Below are 25,027 nucleotides of genomic sequence, written 5' to 3' on the forward strand. Positions count from 1 at the left end.
AGGCCACTGAGCGAGTCAGTGGCAGAGCCGGGAATAGCGCCCAGGACGCCGTCCCTGTTGTAACCATTGGAGGGCGCTGCGTTTCTTGCAGCCCGTTTGCTTTATTTTAGGCATGCAGCATTGGGACAGTAGGGGGCTGCCCCAGGGCTGGTGAAGGGGACCTAGCCCTCAGCTTGGCTAGCGGAATTCACACCCCTGGCTTATCCAGGCTTCCATCTGCATCCTCCCCTGCCGGGCGGCTCTCCTCTCCCTGTGGTGCTCTGCGAGAACTCCTCTGCCCAAGTTCCATCTCTCTGCCCCCCGCCCCATGTTCGCAGGCGGAGGCGGGCCGGGCCGAGCTGGAACTGACCACTAGCAAGCTGAAGGCGGAGGAGGCCTCGCTGCGCGACTCGCTGTCCAAGATGAGCTCCCTGAACGAGGGGCTGGCCCAGGATAAAATCGAACTCAACAGGATCATCAGCCAGGTCGGTGCCGCCTTGGGCTTGGTGGTGGGGCTCAGCGCCCCAGCGCCTTCTGGTGGCCCTGGGCTGGGGACATTGACCTTGGCAGGCAGCCTGGGGGGAGACTTGAATCTCTGCTTTTCCAGGGACGCCTCAGTGGGGGACAAGCGCCCTAGCCCAGTCTGTCCTAGACGGAGGGAGGGTCGGCCTGGCCCGTGGCTCCTTCCCACGGGGAGGGATCGAGGGGTTATGGGTGAGGCCCCTGGAGGAGGAGATGGGCAGGGGGTGAACAAGGAGCTGCCCCTGTTTCCAAGGCCGGTGACGGCCTCTCTTGCCCCTGGCAGCTGGAGGAGGAGAAGGTGGCCCTGCTGGGGCAGAAGCAGGAGGTGGAGCAGGAGAAGACCTCGATCCGCGACGAGCTAGTCCGGCTGGAGCAGGAGAAGCTGGAGCTGGACACGGAGCGGCAGGGCCTACAGCACTCCCTGCAGGATGGGGAGCGGAGCCGGGAGAGGCTGGAGCGGGAGCTGCTGGCCCTGCAGAAGGAGAGGGTGCAGCTGCAGGAGCAACTGGGGCAGGTAAGGGGGTGGGGCGCAGGAGCCGCATGGAGGGCGGCTATACAAAGTCCTGGCTGGGATGATTTAGTTGGGAATTGGTCCTGCTTTGAGCAGGGGGTTGGACTAGATGACCTCCTGAGGTCCCTTCCAACCCTGCTATTCTATGATTCTATGATTCTATACAAAGGGCATGCGCTTGGGGGTGCATGTGGGGCTCTGATTGCTAGATGCTGGCAGTTGTGGGGGTGTTAGGATTTGGGGGTCAAGTTGGGGGTGCTGGGGGAGCAGGCTGGGGGGTGGTGGGGGCCTGGGTGGGGAGCAGGCTGGGAGGCTCTGAGAGCCGGGGAGGCAGGTGGACACAACAGCTGAGATGGGTCCCTCCAAGAGGGGCTGGAGCCTGGCTCCCTCTGGTAGGGTGCTGGGTGCCCAGGGCATGGCCTCCCCTCCAGGCTCAGCTCTGCCTGTTCTCCCATCCCCGCCAGCTGTCCCGCCAGAGGAACGCGGCCGGCGAGGAGCTGGGCCAGGCGCGGCGGGAGCAGGAGCGGCACAGCGAGGCCCTGCTGCGAGCCACCAGGGAGAAGGAGGGGCTGATGAAGGAGAAGGCCAGCCTGGTGGTGCAGCTGGCGGCGTCAGAGCGGGAGAACAGGGGGCTGGCGGAGGAGATCGCTGGGCTCCGGTAAGGTTCGGGCTGGCCAGGAACAACGGGGTCCCTCCTGCGGCTGGGCGCATGGAGCCCCTGGCCTCTCCCTCCTCACGAGTGCTGGGAATGGGGATCCCTCGATGGGCACCCTGCCTTTGGGACCGCCTACGGGGCTTAGCTGCACGTGGAGACGAGGCCCGACTTCTTGGCACCAGTCCAGAGACCGCGGCAACCCCCCTTGGATAGGTGGGCCCGGAGCAAGGCCGAGGGGCGCGAGCGGGGCCGCAGGGAGGCTGCATCCTTGCTGCTCCAGCTGTGAGGTTCGAGAGAGGCTCCTGGAGCCGCTGGATGCAGGCGTGGCGAGCTCCGGGGCCAGGTGCACAGTGAGCTCTCCCTGAGGCAGCTGCCTGTGTGGGTGTGTGGGAGGGTTACCAGGGAGCAGTGTTTGCAAACAGTTGTGTCAGGTCAGGGAGTGGGGGAGCACGGAGCTTCGTGCCGAATGGCAGCTCTGGGTCTGTAGGAGCAGGTGGAATCTCTCATGTCGCAATCCCCAGGCAGGTCAGTGTCTCCCCCCAGCTCCGGCCTTTCCTGTCCTGTCTCCTCGTTGCCCTCTCTCTGCTCTGTGCACTTCCCAGACCTGGGGTCAGATCTGTGCCGGGGCAACCGCCTTGGCTGGGACGGAGCTGGCCCTTCACCCCTGGGCCGTACTGCAGCTGCCCCCTGCTCTGCCAGGAGGTGTGAGATCAAGTGGGCACCTTCGCCGTTGCCCTGCGGACGACCCCACACCTGCGCATCTGCAGGGAGCGCCTAGCGGTGCGGGCCTCTCCGGGGGTCCCTGAGGCCTTGCTGCTGGATCTTCCTGACCTCAGGGCAGAGGTTTGCAGAGGGAGCAACTTCCTGGCGCTCTGAAATGCACCACTGTGCCCGCAGCAGGAGGGTGTATTGGGGTGACTTTCCACACCTCCTTGGAGGGACCCAATGGGGATTTTAAGGGCTGGTTGCCCTCCAACTCAGAGGCCAGGGTGCTGCCATGTGCCAGGACCCACGGCGTGCCTGTTCAGTCACCAAAGCAACGTGCTTCATGTCTTCGATCATCAGCTCCGTGAGGCCGTTTTGTTCCGGCTTTGTCCAGCGCCTAGCACACCGAGGGCCTGCTCCATGAGTGGGGGTCTTCCTCATCACTTCCTCGGTGGCTTTCTCTCTCTCTCTGCATGAGACCAGGGGCAGGGGCTGGTGATTGGGAGGACTCACTCTGCTCGCTCTTTTCCAGGTCGGAGAAGGATGCCTTGGAGACCACCCTCTTTGACATCCAGCAGCAGCTCGCTCAGCTGGACGCCCGGAAGGAGCAGCTGGAGGCCGACAGCCAGAACCTGCTCCTGGCCAAGGAGATGCTGCAGGGTAACCTGAGCCTGGATGCCCCACCCCCCATTTCCTTCCGTCCCCCATTCGCCGGGCTCTGGTGGCTGGATTGAGAGGGAGAAGGAGACTGGTCCACTAGGTAGGAGACAGGACTGGGGGCCCTGAGTTCTAGTCCTGCTTCTGCTGGGGAGAATGACACCCTCCCCCTTTGTAATGTGCTGTGAGCTGTGTGGCTGGAAGTCTCTAGGTAAGGGCTGCGAGATGGTCAGGGTCCCCGTCCCTTCCATGCTGCCAAGACTCCCAGACCTCGGGAAGGGCTGTAGTTAGCAGATCTCCCTTCACGCTGTGGATGTTGATCGGATCCTCCTTGCTCTACCCCCAGTGGAGCTGGCCAGCGTCCGCAAGCAGAGGGAGGTGGACGTGACCCGGCTGGAGAGGGATAAGGAGCTGCTGGCTCAGAAGTTGGCTCAGGCGGAGCAGGAGGCCCAGGTCACGCTCAGAAACAAGCAAGCGGCTCACGAGGAGGATGTCGATCGGCTCCAGAGGGAGAAGGTACGGCATGGGGCAGGCCCCGTGTCTGACTCAGACCTGCGCCACATTACGTACCCCAGCGGCTCAGTCCGATAGGGGAAGGGATCCCAGCGAGTCCATAGCAACATCTCCTTGTCTTCTATGGCGCCAGGTCAGGCCCTTTGGGATTGACCCTGCAGCGGGAGTGCACAGATCTTTCCTGTGGGTTTCAGGGGGGGAGGCAGTGAGTTTTCCTGAGCACAGGGCTGGAATCCAGGGATCCTGGTTCTGCCGCTGGCCCCCTCGGGCACGTCACGGAGCTGGGCCTGTTTCCCAGCTATGAAATGGGGTGGATAACGCCCGCACTGCTATGGGCTGGTTCGTTTATATTTCTGATGCACTCAGGAGCTGTCCCAGCGAGTGGCATTGAGCTGGCGCCGCTAGGGAAGTGACTTGGGTGGGTCGCTGGATCTTTTACTGCATGGGTCACGTAACTCAGGACGATTGGGCAGTTACGGCGAGGGGCGGGCAGGGACTGGAGTAGCAGGAGGGGGCTCGGCGAGCGGAGGAGTGGTGGGGTGCTGCAGGTCATGCTTGAAGACATAGGCGCTGAGTCCATGGGTGCTTCGGGGCTGGAACACCCACGGGGAAAAATTGGTGGGTGCTTAGCACCCACCGGCAGCTCTCTGCCCCGCCCCCCCCCCCCAGCTCGCCTCCGCCTCCTCCCCTGGGCGCACCGCGTTCCCGCTTTTTCCCCCTGGCTCCCAGCGCTTGTGCCGTGAAAAACAGCTGATTTGCGTGGCAAGCGCTGGGAGGGAGGGGGGAAGAGGGGGAACGCGGCGTGCTTGGGGAAGAGGCGGGGCCGGGGCGGGGATTTGGGGAAGGGGTTGGAATGGGGGCAGGGAGGGGGTGGAGTTGGGGCGGGGACTTTGGGGAAGGGGTTGGAATGGGGGCAGGGCAGGGGCGGGGAAAGGGTGGAGTCGGGGTAGGGGGGCACCTATGCTTGAAGGGCATCAGCGGAGCTGAGGGGGCACCCAAGGGTGGACCGGCAGGGGGCTGCGAGTCAGGACCGAGGGGCACCGGCAGAACTGGGGAGGAGCCTAGGCCTAGAATAGCCAGGGGCTGGGAGTCAGATTTAGGGGCTTCGGCAGAGCTTTTTGGGGGGGTGTTGAGCTTCCACAGACTCTGGTCTGGCTAGTCCCGTGTCTAGCTGGTGGCGGGTTAGTTCCTGGGGGTGTGAAACAGGCCCCATGCGACTCCCGCTGACATCAGCCCGGTTTACCCCAGTGCAGCGCATCTGCGCTGGGGGTTTGCACTGGTGCAGGAAAATAACCCCCGCGTGGAGATGTCCCTTGGCTGAACGCCCAGTCCTGCTCCCATCCAGCCCCTAGGAGGAATTTGCTTGTTTGTCCCTAGAGCAGAGCCCTGCCCCAGTCTCCTTAGACTCCTCCCCCCGGTGAAACAGGAGGTGGGCTCGGCACTGCAAAGAGCAGCAGACTGGGTGACTGACTGCAGGACCAGGGGTGGGCCTAGGCGACCAGGTGTCCGGTGTTGGGCCGGAACGCCCGGTCAAAAAGGAATCCCGACGGCTCCAGTTTGTGGTGCTGCAGCAGGGCCGGAAGTAGCCGGCATGTCCGGTTCCTAGCCTTAGGGGCTGCCGGGGGGGGGGGGGGGAGGTGTCCGTGTGCTGCCCTGCCCTCAGGCACCCCCATCCCCCGTCCCTGCATCCCTCCCTGTCCCACCCCCTTGCACCCTTATCCCCCGTCCCTGCATCCCTCCCCGTCTCACCCCCCCACGCCTCCATCCCCCGTCCCTGCATCCCTCCCCGTCTCACCCCCCCACGCCTCCATCCCCCGTCCCTGCATCCCTCCCCATCTCACCCCCCCACGCCTCCATCCCCCGTCCCTGCATCCCTCCCTGTCCCACCCCCTTGCACCCTTATCCCCCGTTCCTGCATCCCTCCCCGTCCCAACCCCCCACGCCTCCATCCCCCGTCCCTGCATCCCTCCCCGTCTCACCCCCCCACGCCTCCATCCCCCGTCCCTGCATCCCTCCCCGTTCCAACCCCCCCGCACCCGATCCCCCATCCCTGCATCCCTCCCCGTCCCAACCCCCCCACACCCCATCCCTACATCCCTCCCCGTCCCACCCCCCCGCACCCCATCCCCCGACCCTGCATCCCTCCCGTCCCAACCCCCTCGCGCCCCCCATCCCAGCTCTAGCGTCCTGTAACAAATAAAACCTGAACTTAGCATAACACATCTGTCAAAACAAGAAATATGCTTGTTTGGGCCTTGCAGTGAAAATGAGCATGTGAGAGAGGGTGGGGGGGGGCGGAGCCCGGGGGGGGGGGCGGCGAGCCCCGGCGGGGGCTCCGCTCTCCCCCCGGCGGCCAGGGGCAGGGCGGCGAGCCCCGGCGGGGGCTCCGCTCTCCCGCCGGGGGGAGGGCGGCCGGAGCCCCGGGGCGAGGGTGGCGAGCCCCGGCGGGGGCTCCGCTCTCCCCCCGGCGACCGGGGGCAGGGCGCCGGGGCGGGAGGGCGGCCGGAGCCCTGGGAGGAGGGCAGCGAGCCCCGGCGGGGGCTCGGCTCTCCCCCCCCGGCGGCCAGAGCGCCGGGGGCAGGGCGGCCGGAGCCCCGGGAGGAGGGCGGCGAGCCCCGGCAGGGGCGCGGCGAGCCCCGGCAGGGGCTCAGCTCTCCCCCCCCCCCGCCCCCCCGGCGGCCAGAGCGCCGGGGGCAGGGCGGCGAGAGGGCGGCGAGCCCCAGCTGGGGCTCGGCTCTCCCCCCGGCGGCCAGGGGGCAGGGCGGCGAGAGGGCGGCGAGCCCCGGCTGGGGCTCGGCTCTCCCCCCGGCGGCCAGAGCGCAGGGGGCAGGGCGGCGAGAGGGCGGCGAGCCCCGGCTGGGGCTCGGCTCTCCCCCCGGCGGCCAGAGCGCAGGGCGGCGAGCCCCGGCAGAGGCTCGCCGCTCTCCCCCCGGGGAGGGCGCGGGGGGGAGGGCGGCCAGAGCGCCGGGGGGAGGGCGGCGAGCCCGGCTGTGGCCCTGCTCTCTCCGGCGACCCGAGCGCCGCGCCGCCCCCCTCCAGGTGCCGCCCCAAGCACCAGCTTGGTTGCCTGGTGCCTGGAGCCGGCCCTGGGGGGAGAGCAAGCAACGAAGGGAGGGGGAATGGAGTGAGTAGGGGTGGGGCCTCAGGTGGGGCGGGGCCTCAGGGAAGGGGTGGGGCAGTGGGCGGGGCAAGGGTGTTCAGTTTTCTGGAATTGGAAAGGGCCACAGAGCCTGCCTTCCCTCCGCGGTCTAGGGAGGAGTTAGCATGGGTTTGGGCATCAACTCAACTGGGCAATTTGGTTTGCTGGTTAGTTTCCTTGGGACCCACAGCTCTGAAGACAAAGGCCTCCAGCCCTGGAACTCACCATCAGCTGCGTCAGTATTAGGGGTCACGTGCACCTCCCTGGACTCCCGCCTCCAGCGGGCCGGGTGTTAGCTCTGCTGTCCCCTCCGGTAACGGGGATGGGCTTGCGCCCAAGCCGTGGCTTTGGAGCCTTCACCTAGCGCTCTGGCGTCTGCTGCTTGGTCCGTGCAGGAGACGGTGCGCCTGGAGTTGGAGTCGGAGCGGGAGGAGCTGCTGCACCGGCTGGGCCACGAGCGGGAGGAGCTGCTGGCCCGCTACGAGGCGGAGAAGGAGGAGCTGAGCGAGGAGATCACCGCGCTGCAGCAGGAACGGGACGAGAGCCTCCTGCAGGCAGAGAACGAGAAGCAGCAGGTGGGGTGGGGGGGGGGGGGCGCAGGGGATTGGCACTGCTGCCAGCCCCGTCCTGGGGGAGGCTCCCATTAACTCCAGCCGAGAGCTGGGGCCGGATCCTGGCAGGCGCTCAGCATTGTGAGCCGCAGTAGCCGGCGTGTGGTGGAACGGGGCCGAGAGCAGGGCCCGGCCAGCCCCACACCAGACCCCGCATGTACTGGCTCCCAGTAGGCAGAACAGCCGCTGCGGCTCCCACCAACTCCCCAGCATCCCGGGCTCCAGCCCCCACTGCCTTTATCGCCATTTGGCTTTAATGCTGTTCCAGGGATCTCCCTGCCCCCCCGAGTTTACCCCCTGGATCTTGCCCCTGTCACACCAGCGCCATGTGCCCTCTGAATTTCTCAGGCCCTGTCCCTCAAGGAGTCGGAGAAGACCCTCCTGTCGGAGAAGCTGACCAGCGCCCAGCACAGCCTCGCCAGCGTGACCGTGGAGATGGAGCGGCAGAAGCGAGAGGCCATGAGCCGGCAGGAGCAGGACCGGGTTGGTGTGGGTGCTGTGCGGGCAGCGGGAGGGCGTGAGATCTACCCACGCATCCGAGACGGTCGCTGCTGGTGGTTAGCACTTTCACCGCAGTGTTTGTGGAGTGGGGTGATGATTGCTGCAGCTGAACCGAAGCATAACTCGGGAAGCAAATAACACCCCCGGCTCGTTCCTAGGCAGCGCTTTCCATCAGTCAATCTCAGAGCACCTTGCAAAGCAGCGTTAGCGCTATTTTACACATGGGGAAACTGAGGCACAGAGAGAAGTGACTTCCCCAAGGTCACTGGGCAGGCCAGTGGTAGAGCTGAGACTAAAACCCTGGTCTTCTGAGTCCCAGGAAAGTGCTCTGTCCACTAGGCCACACTGCTTCTTGTTGCCCTACACATCTCCATAGATGCTTAATCAGTATCTGCAGAACCTGTTTCAGGTCCTCTGCTGAGACACTTCAAACCTGAATGGCAGCAATGCCAGTGCACCTAACTCCCGGCCTGCAGCCACCCCCCAGGCAGCAATGCCAGTGCACCTAACTCCCGGCCTGCAGCCACCCCCCAGGCAGCAATGCCAGTGCACCTAACTCCTGGCCTGCAGCCACCCCCCAGGCAGCAATGCCAGTGCACCTAACTCCTGGCCTGCAGCCCCCCTCCCCCCCCCCCCCATGCAGCAATGCCAGTGCACCTAACTCCCGGCCTGCAGCCACCCCCCAGGCAGCAATGCCAGTGCACCTAACTCCCGGCCTGCAGCCACCCCCCAGGCAGCAATGCCAGTGCACCTAACTCCCGGCCTGCAGCCACCCCCCAGGCAGCAATGCCAGTGTACCTAACTCCTGGCCTGCAGCCCCCGCCCCATGCAGCAATGCCAGTGCACCTAACTCCTGGCCTGCAGCCCCCCCCCCCCCCCCCCCATGCAGCAATGCCAGTGCACCTAACTCCTGGCCTGCAGCCCCCCCCCCCCCCCCAGGCAGCAATGCCAGTGCACCTAACTCCCGGCCTGCAGCCCCCCCCCCCCCCCCATGCAGCAATGCCAGTGCACCTAACTCCCGGCCTGCAGCCCCCGCCCCATGCACTACACAGCCACCAGGTACAGGGAGGGGGCATTCGCCGTGAACAGGGATCAGCTTCTCTTCGGTGCTCCAGGAGGGGAGACGGGCATCTGGCTCCCTACCCCTCCTGCGTCACTGGGCTCAACCTGACTGATTAGCGGATCCTTGGCAGCCGGGTGACCCTGGTAAAGGTGACCCCAGCGAGGCGGGAGCCGGTGCAGGCCAGTAAGGGCTGGGCCGTTCTTTGCCCGCAGAGCACCGTCAACGCCCTGACCTCGGAGCTGAAGAGCTTGCGGGTGCAGTTGGAAGAAACCGTCGCGGCCCACGAGCGGGAGGCCCGGGGGCTGCAGGAGCAGGTCAAGGAGCTGGCCAGGCAGCGGGAATGCACCCTCCGCGAGGTGAGTGCGTTCATGGGGAGGGGATAGAGGGCTGGGCCCCACCGCCACCCTCCCCCTTCCAGTCGGGGATGGAAGCGGGGGCAGGAGAGCGTCACCGGGGTCAGAAGTGGAGCCAGGAGCTGGCATAAAATGGGGCAGAGTCCCCTGCGCATGGAGGTGCAGCCCAGAGACTACGAATCTCAGCATGCAGTGCGGTTGGGCCTCTTGGATCTGACCCACAATGGATCTTATTCAGTGGGGCTTGACAGTGTTGCGCTGCAGCTAGTAGGTGGGGCTGCACATCCCCTCTACAGAGGAGGGTGCTTGGAGATCGTGCCAGGGCCGCCTCCTCCGGAGTCCCCAGTCCCCACGTGCGCTGGGGCCGCAGGGATCTGAGGGCGGCCGCTCCCGTCCTCTGCCTCGCAGGTGGAGGAGCTGAAGACCCAGCTGCGCATGGTGGAGGATGCCCGGGACAGCATCCGGCGGGACGTGATCGAGGCCCACCGGAAGGTGCGGGAGAGCCAGGAGGACCACGAGATCCAGAGGAAGGACATCCTGGACCTGCGGCGCAGCCTGAGTGACGAGGCCAAGGAAAAGGAGGCCCTGCAGAGATCCAACCAGGAGCTGCGGGCTGCCATCAAGCGAGCGGAGAGCGACCGCATCAGGTGAGGGGTGGGGGGCGGCCGGCGGCCACCATTGTGGGGGGAGAGGGGGGAGTGGGTTACATCACTGCGTCCCGCTGGGATCTGACGCCGCCTTGATCCCCAGCCTGAAGCGGGCCAACGAGGAGAAGGAGCAGAAGCTGTCCATCCTGGAGGAGGCGCGGGCGGCCGTGGGCAAGGAAGCTGCCGACCTGCGGGGCAGCCTGCAGGAGGTGGAGCGATCGCGTCTGGAGGCCCGCAGGGAGCTGCAGGAGCTGAGGCGACAGGTGTGTGTGGGGGGGGGGGGCAGGCGGCGAAGCAGGGCTTTGAGCGAGGGGCTAGCGAGGTCGGGGAAGGAGAGGCTCTGCCCAGCTGTCCCCGAGCCCCCGCTAACGAGTCGCTGTTGGAGGGGCAGGCGGGTGTGGGCCTCTCAAGGGCCATGCAACCTGCACTGTTGGAGTAGCAGAGTCGGGGCAACAGGGCCAAGCATCTGTAGTTCAGGAGGGGCTGTGGGTGTGTAGGACCCTGCCTCTCTGGCCCTGGGGCGAGTTGCCGTTCCCCTCGCTGGCCCGGAACAGCCTCGGTGCCTCTCCGTTGCGTTGCGCCTCCCCTGTCCACGGGGCGCAGTCATGTGCTTCCCCCGTCCCCCTTCCGGTGCCCCCAGATCAAGATGCTGGACAGCGAGAACACCAAGAAGAACAAGGAGGTGGCAGAGCTGCAGGCCCGGGTGGCACTGGACGAGCAGCGGGAGGAGGAGAATCGGCGGGAATCCTTCGGCCTCAAGCAGAAGATCGTGGAGAGCGAAGCCAGCAGGGAGTCCGCCAGGAAGGAGGTGAGCGTGGGGCTCCTCCCGCCTCCACCCAGGAGTTCTCGCCTGGTCGTTCCTGTTAGCCACCCAGCTCTTGCTCATCACAATGCCGCCGCCAGGGACGGTCATGCTGTGTACTGCCCACATGGCCCGGGCGTGTGGAGCAGATGCGTCCCTCCAGGGCAACTTGACGGAGGCTCATGGAGGTTAAGGCCAGAAAGGACCATTACGGCGCTGTAGTCTGACGCCCGGTGTAACCCAGGCCAGAGAACCTCCCCAGTAATTCCTGCCTCCAGAACTTCTGGCTGAGCTCAAGCTACCAAGAGATTACATGCTTCCTCCTTGGTCTTCTTTGCCTCTCCCACCTGGCATGATAAAGTGGAGGAGAGTGGCCTGTAGGGGTGGAGACCATGTCCTTCTGGAGTAACCACATGGCCAGGAGGACGTGGCTTGCGCGCGGAGGCGGCTGTGCTCTCCCTGGGCTGGCTCTGCCTACCCAGAATGCCTTTCAGCCCTCGCTCTTGCCTCCCCAGCTCCACAACCTGCAGCGGAAGCTGTCAGAGCAGGAGGGCGAGTTCCGGGTGCGGGAGAAGGACCTCCTGGGCAGCCTGGAGGAGGCCCGCGGCAATGAGAAGAAGCTGCTGGACAACGCCCGCAACCTGGAGATCAAGTTGGAGAACGCGCAGGCCGAGGCGGCGGAGCTGAGCCTCCGGCTGAGCGCCGCCGAGGGCCGCGCCCACGGCCTGGAGGCCGAGCTGGCTCGAGTGGAGGGCTTGAAGCGGGACGTGGAGTTCAAGCTGGGGAGCCTGCATTCTGCCCTGAGGCGCACCATGGGCATCAGCCGGGGCGGCCGGGCCCCCAGCCCAGCCATCAGGGGGCGTAGCAGCTCCCCCAAAAGATACTTCTCCCCTACCAAAGGTAACGGGTCAGGAGAGCCCTCGGGGAGGCCCCTTTCTCTCCTCCCCAAGCCTTGAGGGCATGGTTGTCTTCAGTGCCCCGCTGTGTGGGAGTGGCATCTGGTGGACTGGAGCCAGGACTCCTGGGTCCTATTCCCGGCCGTCCCACTGCCCTGCCATGGGGCCTTAGTCAAGTCACTACCCTTGCCTGTTTCCCCATCTTTGCAATGGGGACAGGAGGCCCCTGGTGCCCTAGTGGGGTTGGGAGGATAAATCACTGATGCTTGCCAAGCGCTTGGGGATGCCCAGGTGGAAGGGCCTGGAGGAGGGTGGGGTAGAACTGTTGGCCTCTCCGGACCCTGGCTGCGCTGCTCGTCACGCCTGTCCGGTGGCTTCTCCCTCAGCTCCTCCCTGTTCGCTGCCTTGAGCCCTTCAGGGTGGGGTGAGGGGCCCTTTGCTGCCCTGCTGTACTGGAGAGGGTCTTCTCTGGCCAGGCTGCAGCTCCTCTTCCTGCCAGTAGGTGTCCCCCTTCTCCTTGTGGGATCAGAGCCGGGGACTAGGAAAACCCTAATGGGTTTAGCGCTGGATTCCCCATTGTTCCCTGCCTGTTGATTCCCCATCAAGCTAACTCCCGCTCTGCGGCGAGCCCAGCCGGGGCCCACCATCTCTCCCCTGTGCCCGTCTCCCCCTAGGTGACAACGCGTACAGCACCACGGACGGGCGCGGCAGCCCCACCCCACGGGCGGGCAGCCCCAGCTCGCGCCCTCTGTCTCCGGAGCGCGCCCTCTCGCCCGGCTGCAGCGAGCAGCTGGTGGCAGATATCGACCCTGAAGTGGTGCGGGCCGCCCTCCGGGACTTCCTGCAGGAGCTGCGGGAGACGCAGCGCGAGCGGGTACCCGTGTGGGGAGGAAGGGGTTAACTTCTGCCCCCGCTGCTCTGCCCGAAGTGCGAGCGGCCTGGTGGGTCTCCCGACCGCTGACCGCCCCCCTCCTGTCTCGCCCTCCCCTCCGAATCCAGGAAGAGCTGCGGGCCCAGCTGGGCAGCCTGACCCGCCAGCTGGCCGAGATGGAGTCCGAGCAGGACAGCGCCAGCACCCGAGTGCAGCAGCTGCAGAAGCTAGTGACTGAAAGCGAGGAAGGTGAGGCTGAGCGTGGGGGCGTGCAGAGGGGGCTCTTGGCAACGCTTGCCCCATCTCTAGGGCCTTCTCAAAGCATCGGTGTGCAGATGGATGCATTTTGCCTCACGACCCCTTACCCTAGGTTAGTCTTAATAGCCCTATATTCAAGAGGGGGAAACTGAGGCACAGAGCGGGGAAATGACTTGCCCCAGGCCAGTGGCAGAGTGAGGGCCCCTGCTCTTCGAAGCCCCTACTTGCACCGTCTCTTCATGGCAATTTACGTGCCGTTACCAGTGGTGCTCCAGGATTTTTAATTTTTTGCAGTGGTACCTTTTGTTTGTTAACTCGGCGCTTTAATGCTCTGATACCAGTGGGCTGGGCTACCATGCAGAGGTTATACGCAGCTGGCAGGCACGCAGGCTCAGTCCATGGCACCATGCAGCAGGCGCTAGCTCATCTCTCTCGTTGGAAATGCAAGGACAGCCTCCGAGAACAAGGGCAGCATGGTAGGGGGCGGTGGTTAGTGAGTCTCCAGGCCAGGGCTGGTGAGATTTTCAGAGTCCCCTCTCAGTCAAGCCTGTGTGCGCCGTCTCTCCCATGCAGCTGCACCGTGTCCCTGTGGCGTCTGCATCAAGCACTAGATTGTTGTGCATCGCTGCTTTGTGCTGTTTTAAACAGCTCGTTACCTCTCCTCCCCCCCCCCCCCAGAGGTGGCTGCATTTCAGTGGTGGGTGAAAGGATCCCTGTATACCGTTTTGGGGATCACTTTGAATGAAAGGAACACTAGGAAATACCAGCCCTTGGTTTGAACCACTAGCACCCAGCAGAGCCTGGGCATCGCTTGGTATGGCTGCCCCCTGCCGACGTTTGCGACTGGAGGTTTAATCCTTAACTGCGGATTTCCAGACACTTGGGGTTTTGTGTCTCGGATCTGGCGTTCTGCATTTGGCTGCCCTCGGGCTGGGCTGCTCCCCCCCAAAGGGACAATCCATTTTCCTCCTTTCTCTAAGTTGCATCGGCTAGGAAAGCTCAGAAGACAGCGATCTCTGCCCGGGCTCCAGAGCCCTGTTCCTACAGCGCAGCATTTCAGGGGGGCTTGGTTATTCCCTGCCCTCTCCCCTTTTGTGGGTGTCATGCTTTCCCCTCCCCCGGGTCTGTGCCCCTCAAGCCTTTCCTCTGAGGTTCAGTGGGAAGGGGGCCATTTTTAAAGCCAGCTGTACAGATCGAGTCGTTCTCCAGCTTTATTTTAGCATCGAAATAAATTCCCTGGTTGAGGGGGAACCACAAGGCGAGGCAAAAACTTTTTTACATGGGCCTTCGAAACCACTTGATCCTTCTTATTGTTACATGTAGCGACTAGAAGACTTGACTGAGATCAGGGCCCCATCGCGCTAGGAGCTGTACAGAGGTAGTGGGACTCAGCCCCTTCCCCAAAGGGCTTCCAGTCTAAATAGCCCAGGCAAAGAGCGGGGGGCAGACGGTCAGTATTATTATCCCCCCAGGGATGAGAGGAGCAAGACACATTGTCACAAATCCACAGGCTCTGGGCTACACCCCGGCTTTTGTCTCTTGGAGGACCCCCTTCAGTGTGCCCGTCACCGCCTCCTAGACTGAGCTATGGGGCTCCAGCCCTCCTGCTTCACGCCGTGAGCTCTGCTCAGCGAGTCCCACTGAGAGAGACTCCTGGGAGGGACGCGTGCGCTCTTTGGGGACGACTGCACCCCAGCCAGTCTTTGCAGTGGGCTAGTCGGCTGGAACACAGCAGAGGAAGTCCTTAGGTTAGCACTAAAGCATCGTCCATTCTGGTCAAGCCGCAGTTCACCGCCAAGCTGTAGTGAACTCCATGTTCAGGTTCTGTCTCTCTCTGACTTCCTGGTCCGAGAGCTCCCAGCCTCTTCCAGAAGTCGGCTCTTTCTTCTCTCCCGGTCACGGCTCGGTCTCCAGGCGGGCCCATGCTGGCCGGAGTGTCCAGCCTACTGAGTGTCACTTCATGAGTCATTGGCGCTTGCGTTGTCTCTCTGGACCCATTGTTGATCTGGGTCAGTTTCAGGCAGCTCCTTAACGACTCTATTCATCCCATCCAGACGTGGAGGTGAAACCCACGGCTATGTCTGTTTCTTAGGGCTGGTTTATAAGTGGGAACTTACACTGGCATAGCCACATCTCTCAGGGTGTGAAAAATCCACACCCCTAAGAAACATAGCTAAGAACATAAGAACGGCCAGACTGGGTCAAACCAACGGTCCATCTAGCCTAGTATCCTGTCTTCCGACAGTGGCCAATGCCAGGTGCTTCAGAGGAAATGAACAGAACAGGTAATCATCAAGTGATCCATCCCCTGTCGTCCACTCCCACTCCCAGCCTTTGGCAAACAGAGGCTAGGGACACTATCTCTCCCCATCCTGGCTAATAGCCATTGATGGACCTATCCTCCATGAACTTATCTAGTTCTTTTTTGAACCCTGTTAGAGTCTTGCCCTTCACTACATCCTGTGGCAAAGAGTTCCACTGGTTGACGGTGTGTTGTCAGCCTAACCCTTGGTGTAGACAGTGCTAGGTGGACAGAAGAATTTTTCCGTCGACCTAGCTACTGCCTCTCAGGGAGGTGGATTACCTGTGCCAACGGGAGAACCCCTCCCATCAGCGTCCATAGTGTCTAAGGGCACATCTGCACTTAAAAGGCTGCATCGGTGCAGTTGCGCCACTGTTGCATCGTTAATCCACCTCTGCGAGAGGCGGTGAAGCTCTCCCGCCGACATAGCGCTGTCTGCCCCAGCGCATGGGTTGGAATAACTACGTCACTCAAGGGTGTGGATTTTTCACCCCCTGAGCAACATACCAAAGTAATTCTGCAGTGCAGACCTGCCCGAAGCAGAAGTGATACAGTGGAGCAGTGGCAGTGGTTTAAGTGTAGACATACCCTTAGTTTTCCCTGAGAGCAGACATAATCCTTCCCCCCGACTCGGTAACAGTGCAAAGTGTAGGGAGAAACTGAGGCACACGTAGGATTCATAAAAATATTGCAAAAAATTCCCACTTTGGGCTGGGAACTGAACCCACTTCTCCTGGATCCCAGCCCAGTGCTGTGAGATGTGGCGCAGGCTGTGTGAAGAAGTTGGCTATCGCCTGGTTTAGACGTTGAGACTCCAAAAGGCAGCCCCCACGCGGATGCTGAAGATGACCCCTTCAGGGACAAGTGTTTATTCAAGCTGCATAGTAAAACTTAGCTCTGACAGTGAGCGCTTCACATCTTCATTGGTAACGGATTTTTCTCTCCCTCACCCTCTGGGGTAGGCAAGCACTAGCCTCGTTTTACAGATGGGGAAACTGAGTCTCAGAGGGTTTAAAGAACTCGCCCCAAGGTCTCGCGGTGCGTCAGTGTCAAAGCCAGGATTAGAACCCAGGCGCCCTGTGCCTCCTATTTGCCGCTGGCTTCGGGTGCAAAGTGCCTGCATGCCCCCTCACGGGCTCTGCGCCCGCGTTCTCTGCCCCAGGGAGGCGCAGCGCGGACGGCAAGCTGACCAGCGCCCAGACCGCCCTCCTGCTGCAGGAGGAGACCCTCCGCCGCAACGACCGGGAGCGCAAGGCATTGATGGACAAGGTGACGGCGCTGGAGCGGAGTCTGCAGTCGGCAGACAGCGACCGGCGAACCACCCAGGTACACGGGGCCGGGGGCAGGTTCTCATGGATCAGGGATAGGAATGGAACCCGAAGGCAAAACCGTAGAGAGGGAGAATGAGGACACCAGGGGAGCAAGGCATTTCAGACGGGTTGAAGTGAGCCCTGTGTGCGCTCGTTGGTCGGAATTGGGGGGCAGGGGGTGGGTCAAGGCCATTCAGGGCACCCAGGGGTTAAAGTGAGTGTTGAGGGTTAGGATCTCCCTTTGGCATAGGCAGCTCTAGGTTTCTCCCCTCGGGAAGCAGTGACCCATCCACAGGCTGGGCCTCTCTTCCGGCTGCAATGGGCACTGAATACCAGCCTGATCCACCCGCCCCCAGAGTGGGTACTCACCCTCGTTCACCCTGGGTGGGCAAGGAGCTGGGTTTTCCCAGCTCAGTCTCCCTGGCGGGCGGCGAACGCCCTGTGCGATGCAGTGGGGATGCCCGGTGCCTGCAGCTCCTGGCTGGGACGCCCTCCCTGCAGGGCCCCTGTTGGGATCGCCCCTCGGAGACAGTGTCTCCATTGGGACGTTGCTCCACACAGTGGGCCGGCAGGAGAAAACTCCTCAAGGCTGCCGCTGTGCATGGAAAGGCGGGAAGTGGGGGCTGCTAGGAGCCATGATGGGGGCACCCACTGACGGGGTGGTTTGCGTGGTCCGCCTGAGCCTCCAGGCCTGCCCTGAACAGCACCACACCTGCCCTGCACCCCTCTCGCCAGCTGGGGTGGTGGGTATCTATTGAAAATGAGAATGCCCCCCAGCCCCGGCGGCCGCTGCTCACGTCCTAGTGTCGTTCTGAGCTCGGGATATCGAGTAGGAGCCAGTCCTGCACTCAGCCAGCGGGCTGGGGGAAAGGGCTACGCTACAATCTTACGTCGACCTGTGTAATTACTGCGGTGGCCGATGGCCACACTGTCGGTGGTGCGCGTCCTCACCACAGCGTTCCCCCCACTGAAGAGGGGCAGTGTGGGGAGCCCACGCAGCTCCCTGCCGGGAGCCCAGCTGTCCCCTGGACTTCTCACCAGCTGGGAGCGGGAGAAAGCTGCCCGGGGCTTCTTGCCGCCGGTGGGGAGATCCAGGCCTGGAGTCCCGTTGACTGCCGTGCTCCCGGTGGGGAGCCAAGAGCCCGGGGGGGGAGCACAGCTGGAGTGTGGACACTGGTAAGCTGCTTCGCGTCGACCTAACTGGGGAGTGGAGACCAGGCCTTAGACTTGACGGGGCTGTGGCGGGCCCCCCTCTCTGCGAGGTTTGTGTGGGATAGAGTGTGGCTCGAGGTTCAGATCCACTCGGAAGTGGCTTCATTTTGCATGCTAATGTGACTGGGATCTGCCTGCCTGACCTCTGATTTACCTTCCCGTAGCACCCATGAAGATCAGGGCCCCATTGCACTGGGCGTGTGTGTCTGTACATAGGCACTCACACACACGGACTGACACATACATGGACATGGGCACACGTGTACACACACGGACACACACATGGACACGGACACGCTCACAACACCGACACGGACACACACACACATGGATACGGACACACCTGTACACACACATGGACACGGACACACGTACATACCGACATGGACACACTCACAACACCGACACGGAGCCACCTGTACACACACGGACACACCTGTACACACACATGGACACGGACACACATGGACACAGACACATGGACAAACACATACATGGACACGGACACACACCTGTGTACACTCCGACACGGACACACTCACACACCGACACAGACACACTCACACACATGGACACTTGCACACACACGCACACTCACACTCACTCCTTGTCCCCAAATCTTTTACAGGCAGAATAGACCAGACGGACATAGGGGGAGAAGGGAAGTGACTTGACCAAGATCCCCCAGCAGGCTAGTGGCAGAGCTGGGATCAGACCCATGTTTTCCGAGTCCCAGTCCGGTACCCTGTCCCCTAGACGAAGCTGCCTGCCCCCGATCTGTCGGGCGGTGGGGCTCCGTGCCCATTGCAGGCGCTGGGAGAGAGATGCAGCGGGGTATTGGATCTGCAGAGCTGCACTGGGCAACAGGCAGGGCACGATGGGTGAGACTCCTCCAGTAACTCCCTGCCCCCAGGCTGGCACTGGGGCTAAATCCAGGGGGCCGGAGGGGAGTCTGCTCCATCCCCTGCCTGCAGCGGGCGTGCACCTTCACTGTGCCTTGTGGGGCTGGCTCCTGGCAGCGTGCGGGCCGCTCTGCCTGGTGGAACTCTTTGCTCACGGTCCCAGGGGGTGCCCCGTGTCTGGGCTGTGTGTGTTATGTCTGCCGGGCTTGGAGGCCAGCCAGCCCTTTGGATTAAGGAACAAAGCTGGGAGGCTGCCAGTCTGGCAGGGCCTGGGTCTGCCGGCTCAGATGGAGGCCAAAGACCGCGTTCTGCTGAGCGTGCAGCTTGGGAGCGGGCTGGGAAGGGGAGGAACAGTCTTTCTTGCAGGGGTCTCGGCCACAGCCGCTCTCCCTGCATTCTGCCCTTGCAAAGCAGGAGGCAAACTTGCTGCATCTTTGTCTCTTAGGAGAACTTTCCGAGCCTGGGGACTCAAAGGGGAGAGGGCTGTGGGCACCCCTTAAGGCGAAGGCCAGGCAGATGGGTACCACCGAGAGCCTCGCTGGCAAGGCTAGGGCTGGCAGTGCCCTGCTCAGCGCACAGCGAGGGGCCTTCCTCTGCTGGGGTCCGTCTGCCGAGCTCGCTTTTTTGTGCGTTAATTTCTTCTGCATGTTTCCTCCCCGGTCAGCGAGGGGGGATTGATTTGTGCCTTTAAAGCTGGGTTAGGGCTGGACCTGTGGTCTGGGGAGACTACAGCGCCCAGCATGCAATGCGGCTTGCTCTGGCCGGCCTTGTTGCAGTGCATGCTGGATCCTGTGTTGTCTACTACCCCCTCTGCACCCTGCTCTAGAGCCTGGAATTAACCCCTGCCTGACCCTGGAGCCCACGGAGAGTTCACCTCGCCCTGTCTTGCTAAGAGGGTTGCTGTGATCTTCCAGCTTCGGGGAGCTCTGAGCTGACTCTGGGGAGGAGGCCGGCGGATTGGTGGCAGCGGTGCTGTCGCTGATGCACTGCTCTCCTGGGGACAGAGAGGTGTCTGTCCGCTGCATCGCTTCCCCATCCTGGCCTCTGGCGCAAGCGGGACTGTCACTTGGCGAGGAGGCCGGGCAGCAGAGCAGAGCGCTGACTATTGCTGTTTATTATTTGTATTGTGGTGGAATCTAGGAGCCCCAGTCCCGGACTAGGACACCCTTGTGCAAGGTGCTGTACAATCTATCCCTGCCCCAAAGAGCTTAGTTCCTAGGGGGCCCCCCTATCCCTTGAGAGCCCGTTGGCCCTAGGCTGCTGCGTCTTCCAGGCTTTGGGCTCACAAAGGCCAGTGCTGAGCCCTGGCCGCTCATCGCAGATTCCTGCTGGCCCCTGCCGGGCCGAGCACTGATCTGCCAGGCTGTGGCTGCCAGCCCGCCCTGGCTAGCAGCACCTGGCTCTCTCCTATCCCCTCCACGATAGCAGGGGAAGCCAGCCCCACAGCGGTTCGTTAGCCTCTGCTCCCCGCCGTCCGCCGGGATGCAGGGTGACGGCGGGACGTGGGAGCCCACAGACTCTCTGGCCGAGTGTTGAGCAGCAGCTGAGCCAAGCCAGGGCTTCCTGTGTGGCGCTGGAGCTGTATTGAATTCCTGCCTTATTGTAACCAGCCTCCTGCCTGCCTGGAATGGGAGCGAAGGGGGGAGGAAGGGATGCAGGGCCTGGAGGTGGAATGGGGCCCAGCTGGGCTCGCTGTGGGCCGTGCAGTCTCTGCAGATGGAGACTCAGGGCTGGGTGCTGCTCTCCCACTCGCCCCTCGGGCGGCTTCGTGCACCCTTGTGAGCGGCCGCATGGTTCATTTCATGTTGGCCCCCTCTGTCCCCGTTACGCTGCAGCGGACGTGCTCAGGGCTGATGTGCATGGGCAGAGTCGCAGGGGGAGAAGGGGTCTAGGGCTGGGATAACAGGGGGGCTGCGGGTCAGGATTGAGGGGCACCAGCAAAGTTGGGGGTGGACCCAAGTGCTGGAAGGGGGAGGCGGGACACCGTGGGTTAGGCATTGAGGCAGAGTTGCAGGGGGATGTAAGATTGGAATAGCAGCGGGGGGACTGCAGGGTGGCACTGAGGGGCGTCAGCTGAGCTGTGGAGGCGGGGGAGCCCAGGCTGGTAAAGCAGGGGATGCTGCAGGGTGGCACTGAGGGGCGTGAGCTGAGCTGGGGGGAGCCCAGGCTGGTATAGCAGAGGATGCTGCAGGGTGGCACTGAGGGGTGTGAGCTGAGCTGGGGGGGCCCAGGCTGGTATAGCAGGGGATGCTGCAGGGTGGCACTGAGGGGCGTGAGCTGAGCTGGGGGGGGCCCAGGCTGCTATAGCAGGGGATGCTGCAGGGTGGCACTGAGGGGCGTGAGCTGAGCTGGGGGGGGCCCAGGCTGGTATAGCAGGGGATGCTGCAGGGTGGCACTGAGGGGCGTGAGCTGAGCTGGGGGGGGGCAGGCTGGTATAGCAGGGGATGCTGCAGGGTGGCACTGAGGGGCGTGAGCTGAGCTGGGGGGGGCCCAGGCTGGTATAGCAGGGGATGCTGCAGGGTGGCACTGAGGGGCGTGAGCTGAGCTGGGGGGGGCCCAGGCTGGTATAGCAGGGGATGCTGCAGGGTGGCACTGAGGGGCGTGAGCTGAGCTGGGGGGGCCCAGGCTGGTATAGCAGGGGATGCTGCAGGGTGGCACTGAGGGGCGTGAGCTGAGCTGGGGGGGGCCCAGGCTGGTATAGCAGGGGATGCTGCAGGGTGGCACTGAGGGGCGTGAGCTGAGCTGGGGGGGGCCCAGGCTGGTATAGCAGGGGATGCTGCAGGGTGGCACTGAGGGGCGTGAGCTGAGCTGGGGGGGGGCCCAGGCTGGTATAGCAGGGGATGCTGCAGGGTGGCACTGAGGGGCGTGAGCTGAGCTGGGGGGGGGCCCAGGCTGGTATAGCAGGGGATGCTGCAGGGTGGCACTGAGGGGCGTGAGCTGAGCTGGGGGGGGGCCCAGGCTGGTATAGCAGGGGATGCTGCAGGGTGGGACTGAGGGGCGTGAGCTGAGCTGGGGGGGGGCCCAGGCTGGTATAGCAGGGGATGCTGCAGGGTGGGACTGAGGGGCGTGAGCTGAGCTGGGGGGGGCCCAGGCTGGTATAGCAGGGGATGCTGCAGGGTGGGACTGAGGGGCGTGAGCTGAGCTGGGGGGGGCCCAGGCTGGTATAGCAGGGGATGCTGCAGGGTGGGACTGAGGGGCGTGAGCTGAGCTGGGGGGGGCCCAGGCTGGTATAGCAGGGGATGCTGCAGGGTGGCACTGAGGGGCGTGAGCTGAGCTGGGGGGGGCCCAGGCTGGTATAGCAGGGGATGCTGCAGGGTGGCACTGAGGGGCGTGAGCTGAGCTGGGGGGGGCCCAGGCTGGTATAGCAGGGGATGCTGCAGGGTGGCACTGAGGGGCGTGAGCTGAGCTGGGGGGGGCCCAGGCTGCTATAGCAGGGGATGCTGCAGGGTGGCACTGAGGGGCGTGAGCTGAGCTGGGGGGGGGCAGGCTGGTATAGCAGGGGATGCTGCAGGGTGGCACTGAGGGGCGTGAGCTGAGCTGGGGGGGGACAGGCTGGTATAGCAGGGGATGCTGCAGGGTGGCACTGAGGGGCGTGAGCTGAGCTGGGGGGGGCCCAGGCTGGTATAGCAGAGGATGCTGCAGGGTGGCACTGAGGGGCGTGAGCTGAGCTGGGGGAGGGCAGGCTGGTATAGCAGGGGATGCTGCAGGGTGGCACTGAGGGGCGTGAGCTGAGCTGGGGGGGGCCGAGGCTGCTATAGCAGGGGATGCTGCAGGGTGGCACTGAGGGGCGTGAGCTGAGCTGGGGGGGGCCCAGGCTGGTATAGCAGGGGATGCTGCAGGGTGGCACTGAGGGGCGTGAGCTGAGCTGGGGGGGGCCCAGGCTGGTATAGCAGGGGATGCTGCAGGGTGGCACTGAGGGGCGTGAGCTGAGCTGGGAGGGGCCCAGGCTGGTATAGCAGGGGATGCTGCAGGGTGGCACTGAGGGGCGTGAGCTGAGCTGGGGGCGGCCCAGGCTGGTATAGCAGGGGATGCTGCAGGGTGGCACTGAGGGGCGTGAGCTGAGCTGGGGGGGGCCAGGCTGGTATAGCAGGGGATGCTGCAGGGTGGCACTGAGGGGCGTGAGCTGAGCTGGGGGGGGCCAGGCTGGTATAGCAGGGGATGCTGCAGGGTGGCACTGAGGGGCGTGAGCTGAGCTGGGGGGGCCCCAGGCTGGTATAGCAGGGGATGCTGCAGGGTGGCACTGAGGGGCGTCAGCTGAGCTGGGGGGGCCCAGGCTGGTATAGCAGGGGATGCTGCAGGGTGGCACTGAGGGGCGTGAGCTGAGCTGGGGGGGCCCCAGGCTGGTATAGCAGGGGATGCTGCAGGGTGGCACTGAGGGGCGTGAGCTGAGCTGGGGGGGGCCCAGGCTGCTATAGCAGGGGATGCTGCAGGGTGGCACTGAGGGGCGTGAGCTGAGCTGGGACTGGACTCACAGGGGTGGTGCCGGCGAGAATGGAGGCACGTCAGTAGAGCTGTATAGGGACCCTCGGGCTGGACTAGCAAGGGGGCTGCAGATCATTACTGCTGGACGTCAGCAGGGCTGGGTGTGGAAGTTGAGGCAGAGCCTGCGCAGGACTCCGGCCATGCCATTCAGCTTTCATGAGCCCTGAACTTACCCTGTCCGGCCCCAGAGCCGGAGGAGCCCTTAGCCGGGGGAGAGGGGAGGCGGCTGGTGACTCTGCTCCCTGCTCTCCCGGGCCCCAGGAGAAGATCAGCAAGATGAAAGCCAACGAGGCCAAGCTGGAGAATGACAAGCGGCGCCTGAAGGAGATCCTGGACGCCTCGGAGAGCCGCTGCACCAAGCTGGAGCTGCTGCGGCGCTCGCTGGAGGGGGAGCTGCAGCGGGTGAAGCTGGTGCTGAGCGACCGCGAGATGGAGATCCAGGTGCTACAGGACCGCGGTGACACGCTGCAGAGACAGGTAGCGCCGCCGTTGCTGCTGGGCCGGGCCTGTGCCCCGTGGCAGACCGAGGCCGTGGCAGCCCCTTGGCACCGGCTACGCCCGCTCCTCCTGTAGGCTCTCTGTGCGTTGGAGGGGAAGGAGCCGTGATGAGGCACAAAGCCCCACGCTGCTGACGGGCTGCCCAGCTCCCAGCACAGCCGGGCTGCATGGCACCCGTGCAGTGCCCCTGCGTGTCGTAGAGCGGAGCTCTGTGCCCACTCTGCCTGCCCCAGCGTGGGGGGCAGGGAGTGACGTGGCTAGTGGGTCTGTGATTATGTAGCCCTGGGGGTCACCATCCTGGTGCAGTGGGTGAGTGAGCACCATGGTCCAGCCCCTAGGCCGTTGCTCCCAATCCATGAGTTGGGGGGTGGATTCGATCTCCCCGAGGGGCCGCTCCATTGCTGTCCTGAGTGGGTGTGGCCTACTGGCTAGGGGGCGTGGCCTAGCACACCAGACTAGTCGGCCATGCAGGTTGCTCCTCTCCGAAGGATTCCTGATGGCAGGGCGGTTTGTGTAACACCCGCGGGGCTGGCGCCGCTCCAGCCGTCCTGGTGCGGCCCCTGCCACTAAGGGCAGGGCTTGACCACAGAGCCTTTGTGACCATCGGCTAGTAACGCGGGAGATGCAGCCCTGGGCCCTGGCTCATTGCCGGACTGCGCCGATCCCACCGCAGGTCACCGACAGCGAGACGAAGGCCAACGCCCTGCAGCTGTCCGTGGAGCGACTGCACCTCACCCTGGCCAAGGCCGAGGAAGGCGAGAGCGCCCTGAAGGACAAGGTGCAGGGCCTGGCCCTGTCTCTGTCGGAGAGCAGCGCCAGCGCCGGCGCCACCCAGGAGAAAGTGCTCCAGCTGCAGAAGGCGCTGACAGCCAGCGAGCATGACCGCCGCGTGCTGCAGGTGGGAGTCGCCCGGGGCTGCAAGGTGCAGCGAGGCAGTGGGTGTGGGGGGGTGCAGGGTCCGGGCAGAGATTTCCAGCAGGATTGAGGGACACTGGCAGAGGTGGGAGAGGAATCGGGCCAGGACTGGAGTTCCCCAAGGCTTCCAGCAAGTCAGGATTGGGCGCATTGGTAGATCTGTCTTGGATGGGCCAGGGCTGGCCTAGCCAGGGGGCTGCAGGGGCATCGGGGGCTGTAGGGGAAACTGCTGGCACTGAGCCTGACTGTAGACACCTCCTTCAGTCCCACATCATCCTCCCCATGCCAGCTGCCCTTCCACACAACACAGGGACTGGTTCCCCTCCCCACTGTCTTTGCTGCAAGCGGGTGGCTCCGTCCTGCTAGTGTTGGGTTAATCGGTCCGAGCTCGTGAAGCGGGGAGCTTGGTCGGGATCTGTTTTGTACAGCCTGGCCCCTCTGTGCCGTTGGGGTGTCACCGTCTCCTCTCCTGTCCCAGGAGCGGCTGGACGCTGCCCGCCAGGCGGTCTCGGAAGCCAAGAAGCAGAACAGCGGGCTGGCGGACCGAGTCCAGGTGCTGAAAACCGAGCAGGTAGAGCTGGAGCTGCAGAAGGAGGAGCTCGAAGGGCAGGTCCGGCAGCAGCAGGAGGTGAGGATGCGGCGCTGGGTCGGGATTGGGGGCGACTGTCCCATGAATCTAGTCCGAGCTGGCCCAAGAGCCGGCCGGCTGCTGATCAGCTGGGC

The 25,027-nt window shown here is 64.0% G+C and overlaps 1 protein-coding gene across 1 annotated transcript in view; it reads left to right on the forward strand.

Annotated features, from left to right (window-relative positions):
- Positions 1–25,027, forward strand: part of CROCC (ciliary rootlet coiled-coil, rootletin) — a 55,884-nt gene that overhangs the window by 23,613 nt on the left and 7,244 nt on the right. The window contains exons 16-33 of the mRNA XM_065421128.1: positions 318–464; positions 785–1,015; positions 1,477–1,670; positions 2,905–3,032; positions 3,376–3,545; positions 7,077–7,256; positions 7,641–7,775; positions 9,069–9,212; positions 9,618–9,856; positions 9,960–10,119; positions 10,497–10,664; positions 11,174–11,558; positions 12,229–12,428; positions 12,554–12,674; positions 16,148–16,311; positions 23,153–23,368; positions 24,063–24,287; positions 24,783–24,932. Coding sequence (XP_065277200.1) covers positions 318–464; positions 785–1,015; positions 1,477–1,670; positions 2,905–3,032; positions 3,376–3,545; positions 7,077–7,256; positions 7,641–7,775; positions 9,069–9,212; positions 9,618–9,856; positions 9,960–10,119; positions 10,497–10,664; positions 11,174–11,558; positions 12,229–12,428; positions 12,554–12,674; positions 16,148–16,311; positions 23,153–23,368; positions 24,063–24,287; positions 24,783–24,932 — 3,357 coding nt within the window. The remainder of the gene's footprint in view (positions 1–317; positions 465–784; positions 1,016–1,476; positions 1,671–2,904; positions 3,033–3,375; positions 3,546–7,076; positions 7,257–7,640; positions 7,776–9,068; positions 9,213–9,617; positions 9,857–9,959; positions 10,120–10,496; positions 10,665–11,173; positions 11,559–12,228; positions 12,429–12,553; positions 12,675–16,147; positions 16,312–23,152; positions 23,369–24,062; positions 24,288–24,782; positions 24,933–25,027) is intronic.

The sequence above is a fragment of the Emys orbicularis genome, chromosome 22, assembly GCF_028017835.1.
Source record: "Emys orbicularis isolate rEmyOrb1 chromosome 22, rEmyOrb1.hap1, whole genome shotgun sequence".
Classification (NCBI taxonomy): domain Eukaryota; kingdom Metazoa; phylum Chordata; order Testudines; family Emydidae; genus Emys; species Emys orbicularis.